The sequence below is a fragment of the Microtus ochrogaster genome, chromosome 18, assembly GCF_000317375.1.
Source record: "Microtus ochrogaster isolate Prairie Vole_2 chromosome 18, MicOch1.0, whole genome shotgun sequence".
Taxonomy (NCBI): Eukaryota; Metazoa; Chordata; class Mammalia; order Rodentia; family Cricetidae; genus Microtus; species Microtus ochrogaster.
In genome coordinates this window covers 20,500,178-20,506,339 of record NC_022020.1, presented here as the reverse complement: position 1 = coordinate 20,506,339, position 6,162 = coordinate 20,500,178, and the positions used below count along the sequence as shown (strand labels likewise).

At 37.9% G+C, this 6,162-nt stretch overlaps 1 protein-coding gene across 2 annotated transcripts in view; it reads right to left on the bottom strand.

The window, feature by feature from the left end:
• Wdr33 (WD repeat domain 33) overlaps window positions 1–6,162 on the bottom strand; it is a 114,987-nt gene that overhangs the window by 77,275 nt on the left and 31,550 nt on the right. For both annotated transcript variants that reach the window (XM_005355859.2, XM_026783593.1), the window contains exons 3-4: window positions 5,204–5,272; window positions 4,573–4,677 (exon numbers count right to left, since the gene is read on the bottom strand). In XM_005355859.2, the coding sequence (XP_005355916.1) occupies window positions 4,573–4,677; window positions 5,204–5,272 (174 nt within the window). The remainder of the gene's footprint in view (window positions 1–4,572; window positions 4,678–5,203; window positions 5,273–6,162) is intronic.

Below are 6,162 nucleotides of genomic sequence, written 5' to 3'. Positions count from 1 at the left end.
CTGGATGGAGGTGGGGGTTCCTTGGACTTCCCACAGGTCAGGGAACCCTGATTGCTCTTCGGGCTGAGGAGGGAGGGGGACTTGACTGGGGGAGGAGGAGGGAAATGGGAGGCGGTGGCGGGAAAGAGACGGAAATCTTTAAGAAAGAAAGAAAGAAAGAAAGAAAGAGAGAGAGAGAGAGAGAGAGAGAGAAAGAAAGAAAGGAAGAAACCTTGCTTCTAAAAATAAGGAAATAAAAACAAAATAAATAGCTAAATAAAGAATAGCCAGGCATGTGGCACATACTTTTAATCCCAAGCACTTGGGTGGCAAAGGCAAAAGATCTTTATGAGTTCAGGGCCAACGTGGTCTGGATAGCAAGTTCTAGGCCAGCTAGGACCTTGTCTCAAAAATAAAATACCCCTCCCTCCTCAAGCAAAATGGTAACAATAATTACATTAAGAACATTAAAAATATCAAAATTTCCCTACAACTAAATATTCTTTAAAAGTTAGGAGAGAAGCTAGTGATGTTAGAATATTTGCCTAGAACACAAGTTTGATTCCAACACCAAACTAGGCAGAGTGGTACACTGCCTGTAATTCTAGCATTTAAGAGATAGAGGAATGGAATCAAAAGTTCAAGGTCGAGACTAGAGAGAAGGCTAATTGGTTAAGAGCACAGCCTGCTCTTCCACAGGTCTAAGGTTCAATTCCCAGCACCCACATGTCAGCTCACAAATGTCTGTAACTCCAGTTCCAGAGGATCTGATACCCTCACACTGACATACATGTAGGCAAAACACCAAGGCATATTATTATTATTAATAATAATAATAATTATTATTATTATTATTATTCAAGGCCATCCTTTGATACATAGCAAAGCTTAGAATGTCCTGGCCTATGTGAGACTCTACCAAAAAAAAAAGGCTGGAGGCAGAGGCGGGCAGATCTCAGGGAGTTATTTTATGCTCTTCTAAACTCAATGCCAAGCCTCAGGCTGCATTATTTTTTAAAAAGCAAAACAAGAGTCAATAATGCCAGTAATGATGATCTACTACCAAGAGCCTATCTCAATACAGGAAGATACAATGGGGAAAAAAAGCCTTAATACATTAGAACCAACACTATAGGATTATTTAAATGTCACAGCTTGTATGCTAAAGTGAATCTGTGACATACTTGCTAATCACGTTAAAATAGAACATATGGCCAAGCACAGTGGTGCATGCCTTTAATTCTAGAACTCAGGAGGTAGAGGAAGGCAGATGTCTGTGAGTTCAATGCTAGCCTGTTCTACAGAATGAGTGGGTGCTTTCCAGGACAGCCAGGGTGCCACAGAGAAACACTGGCTTGAAAAAAATCATTAAAAAATAAAATAATTTATTTTGCCAAGCATGGCGACACCATAATCCCAGTACTACTGAGGCAGAAGTGGGAAGATGTCTGTGAACTTAAGGCTAGTCTGGTCTACACAATGAGTTACAAGCCAGTCAGAGCTATATAATAAGACCCTGTCACAAAATGGATGGATAGACGGACATCCGGATGAAAGAATGGACAAACAGATAATTAAGTACTTGTCTGTGTGTATGCCTAATTCATTTTTCCTTTTTGTTCAGCTTCACTAATTGTTCATAAAGGATATTAATACAAAGTAGGTCAGCACAATCCTATATAAGCAAAAACTGACAGAGCAAAAATAGGTCTGCTTGGGAGCTGAAGAGGTTAAGAGCACTGACTGCTCTTTCAGAGGTCCTGAATTCAATTCCCAACAACCACATGCTGGCTCACAACTATCTGTAATGAGATTTGTGTCCTCTTCTGTCATGTGTATATATGATAAATAAATAAATGTTAAAAAAAAAGATAGGTGTGCTTAAAAAAACATGATAAAATAGATAAAATAAAGTTTATTTGGAAAATGGTGCAAATACATATGGCCACGTGCTCTTTATTGCTTTATCAATAAAACATCATTTTGATGATTCTGAATAAAGTGCTCTTAATATTCCTAGATTTTGTTATTTGCTATGATCCTAACCCTATCAATTCTGTAGTAAACCAAACTGTAAATATACAGAATTTCTTAATAACCTTTTAACAGACTGTGTCTTTAATACACACAAATTTTCTAAGATCTCATAACTCGATCTCCAAAGAAGAAAACTTATCTACCACATGGACAAGGTGAAAGGGGACCAAGATTTCTAGGGCAGCATAGGCTACATTACAAGATGAGTTCAAAACTAGCATGAGGTTTATTGTTGTATGGTTTGTTCTTAAAGGGGTGGGAAGCTAAAGATGTAATTCAGAACATATGCAAGGTCCTAGGTTCTATCCTTAGTATTAAAGGGAGAAATTAAAAATATAGATACAAGATGTACAGGTTCCATTTCAGAAAGGTTTTCTGCATTACAAAAGGATAATAAAGTGCTGGAGAATGACCCAGCAGTTCAAAGTGTTTGCAGGTCATTCAGGACAGTTTGCTTCCCAACACCAACATCAAATAGCTCACAACCACCTGTTAACTATAGCTCCAGAGAATCGTGACAATGTGAGCTCAACTCCTAGAACCCACATAAAGGTCAAACAACAGAAACAACTCCATTGGTGATCCTGATCGCCACATATACACCATAGGGGAGAGCCCCCCCCCCCACATATACATAAAGTTTAAAAATAAAATAAAAAACAAGGGTGTTGTGGAATATTAGATAATATGTGTTACATTCGTCTGTGCTGTAGAATATTTGTTTAATGATGCAAAGATGTGTTGCATTTGTTTACCTCTATAAAACTGTGTTACTTTGCCTGTTTTATACCTAATTGGTCTAATAAAGAGCTGAATGGCCAATAGCTACATAGGAGAAAAGATAGGCAGGGCTGGCAGGAAGAGAATGACTAGAAGAGCACAGGGAGGAACAAAAAAGGAAAAGAGGAAGATACCTGGGGCCAACCACCCAACCACACAACTAGTCACAGAGAAAGGGAAGAAAAGAACATAGAATAGAGAAATTAAAAGCCCAGAGGCAAAAGGTAAATGGGATAATTTAAGAAAAACTGACTAGAAACAAGCCATTTTAAAGCCAAGCATTCATAAGCATAAGAATAAGCCTTCATGTGTTTATTTGGGATCTGGGTGGCGGGCCCCCAAAGAGCAAAGAGTTAAAAAACAAACAAACAAACAAACAAACAAACACTAACTATACATGGGAGTTTAAGAACTAGCTCAATGGTTAAAAGAATATGCTAATTTTACAGGAGGCCTGAGTCTGGTTGCCAGCATCCACATAAAGCAGCTACCAACCTGTAACTTCCAGCTCCAAAGGATTGGATGCCCTCTTCTAGCCTCCAAAGGCACCTCCACTAACATGCATAGAGACATGCATGTATACACATCATTTAATATAAAATCAATCCAGTCAGCAGTGGTGTACATTTTTAATTCCAGCACTTGGAAGGCAGAAGCAGGAGGATCTCTTGAGTTTGAGGCCAGCCTGGTCTACAGAGCAAGTTCCAGGACAACCAGGGCTATACAGAGAAACCTTATCTCAGAAAACAAAAAACAAAACAAAAAAATTCTTGTTGGCAGTGGTGGTGCATGCTTTTAATCCCAGCATTTGGGGGGCAGAGGCAGGGGAATCGAGGCCAGCCTGAACTACAAGAGCTAATTCCAGAACAATTAGGACTGCTACACAGAGAAACCGTGTCTTGAAAATCCAAATAATAATAAATTCTAAAAAATTTTTAAAAGATAGAAGAAGAAAAGAAATGAAATAAAAGGAAATTATTACACTATCATCTGTAGGAATATGAACTGAATGTCTGGTCGATATGGAAAAGAATCTTTTACTGAAAAATCCCTTCAAAATATAAAGCAATGTGACTATCTTCCTGATTATAAAACTGTATTTTATAATTCCAAAGAAACTACTGGGAACCTTCACAGAGCTATTAAGTATGATGATGTATCATAGTTTTTTAGCTGTCCTAAAACACCATTTCCTAACAAAACCTGACAGCTTTTTATTCACTTTAGGATGCTGTTTTTCCAACAGCAACAAAGCCATCTCTACTCAAGGGCTATCCTGAGACCTGCTGCAGTATGAAATGCTACATATTCCAAGATTCTATAACATGATGAAAAACAACTCAACAAAGTACATTATCCTACTATCAGTGCACAAATGGATAAAAGAGTGGATTCCAAAGTAAAACTGTTAGGGTCTCTCTATGTAGTCCTGGTTATTCTCGAACTATGTGGATCAGGTTGGCCTTGAACTCACAGAAATCCTCCTGCTTCTGGGATTAAAGACAAATGTGCTAGCACGGTGGTAGCACGTGCTTTTAATCCCAGCACTCGGGAGGCAGAGGCAGGTGGATCTCTGTGAGTTCAAGGCCAGCTTGGTCTACAAGAGCTAGTTCCAGGACAGGAACCAAAAAGCTACAGAGAAACCCTGTCTTGAAAATCCAAAAAAAAAAAAAAAAAAAAAAAAAAAAGACATGTGCTACCTTGCCCAACCTTGTCAAATACATTTGTAAAACTAAGAATTAATTTTTTTAAAAAAATATCTAACAGAATACTTACCCTCACAACAAATACTGGGCATTTTACTTTGTTTGTTGATGTTCTAACAAATTTTGTTGTGACTGCATTCATAGGATTATTCAACATTCCTATAGGTGGAACCAGCTATCAAAAAAAAAAAAAAAGAACAGTGGGTTTTATAACACCTGATAACACACAGAGAAGAAACAAGGTACACAGCAAGGTAACTATTTCAACATCTACAGAGAACTTCAGGGTAACTTTCTACATTAAAAGAAAACTAATATAAAAAGTTACACAACTGTTAGTATTAATCTAGAAATTAATTTCAACTTAATTTTAAGCATCAGATTTCCTAAATTACTTCTCCAAGTCAATACAGCAAAGCATGTTTGCAGCACCCCAAATTTAAAATTAATTTTTCTATTAAAAGACTTTGAAGCTGTTTAACTTTCTACATTGCTTTTGCCCGCCCCCTAAGTTTATTCATCATTAAATTTAAAGGAATATTTAAGTTGAGACAATATTAAATCAAGGTAAATACTACATACACTTTTGGAAATGTGTTAACTATAAAAAAGAAGTCAAGACAACCTTGACCCTAAACTCACATGCTTTGAGGTTTAGAAGGAGGTTCTTATTAAGCTAGTATTATAGAACTTATACTTACATCATTATAATAACCTGCATCCGGCTGAATGGCCCGCATATCTCTCTGATCTCTTTGCCATATCCTATTCTGTTAAAAAATAAATTAATGAGTATACAGTTTTGTGACAGTCATGTAAAATTTAATTAATAATGAAACCTAATGTATATTTTTAATTTGTTGTATGGATATTTGCCTGCATGTGTATGCATGTGGGTACCAAGCAACACACTCATGTTTAGTACCCACAGAGGTCAGAAGAGCATGAGATACTCTGAAACTGGAATTACAGATGATTATGGGTCACCATGTTCATGCTGAGAATCAATCCAAGTCCTCTAGAAGAGCAGTCTGTGCTCTTAAGCATTGAGTTACCTCCCCAAACCCCAAATGTAACAGGATTCATGTGTGTTTTGAGTTTTGTTTTTGTTTTGGTTTTTTTGGTTTTTCAAGACAGGGTTTCTCTGTGTGGCTTTGGAGCCTTAACTGGAATTCACTCTGTAGACCAGACTGGCCTCAAACTCAAAGAGATCCACCTGCCTCTGCCTCCCTAGTGCTGGAAGGGGTCACCACCATAAGGCCTTCTTTTAGTATTTAAGACAGGGTCTAGCTGTGTAGCCCTGGCTAGCCTGCAATTCCCTAGCTATACCAGTGTGGCTTGGAATTTCAGAGTTCCTTGGCCTCCTGGGCACTGGGATAAGGGGAGTACACCAACACACCAGAACACCAGGCTATTTTCTCAAACACAGATAACAGTGATGGCTTTTCCCTTTTTCTTTTGCTGCTGCCCCTGCTTAGAATTTTACTCAAGAAGCCCTTATCCTAGTCATCCAGTTCCTCTGATCCCCAAATCATCCTCACTCACTTTTCTTTTTTCTTTTTTTTTTTTTGTTTTTTTGTTTTTTTGTTTTTTTGAGACAGGGTTTCTCTGTGGCTTTGGAGCCTGTCCTGGAACTAGCTCTTGTAGACCAGGCTGGTCT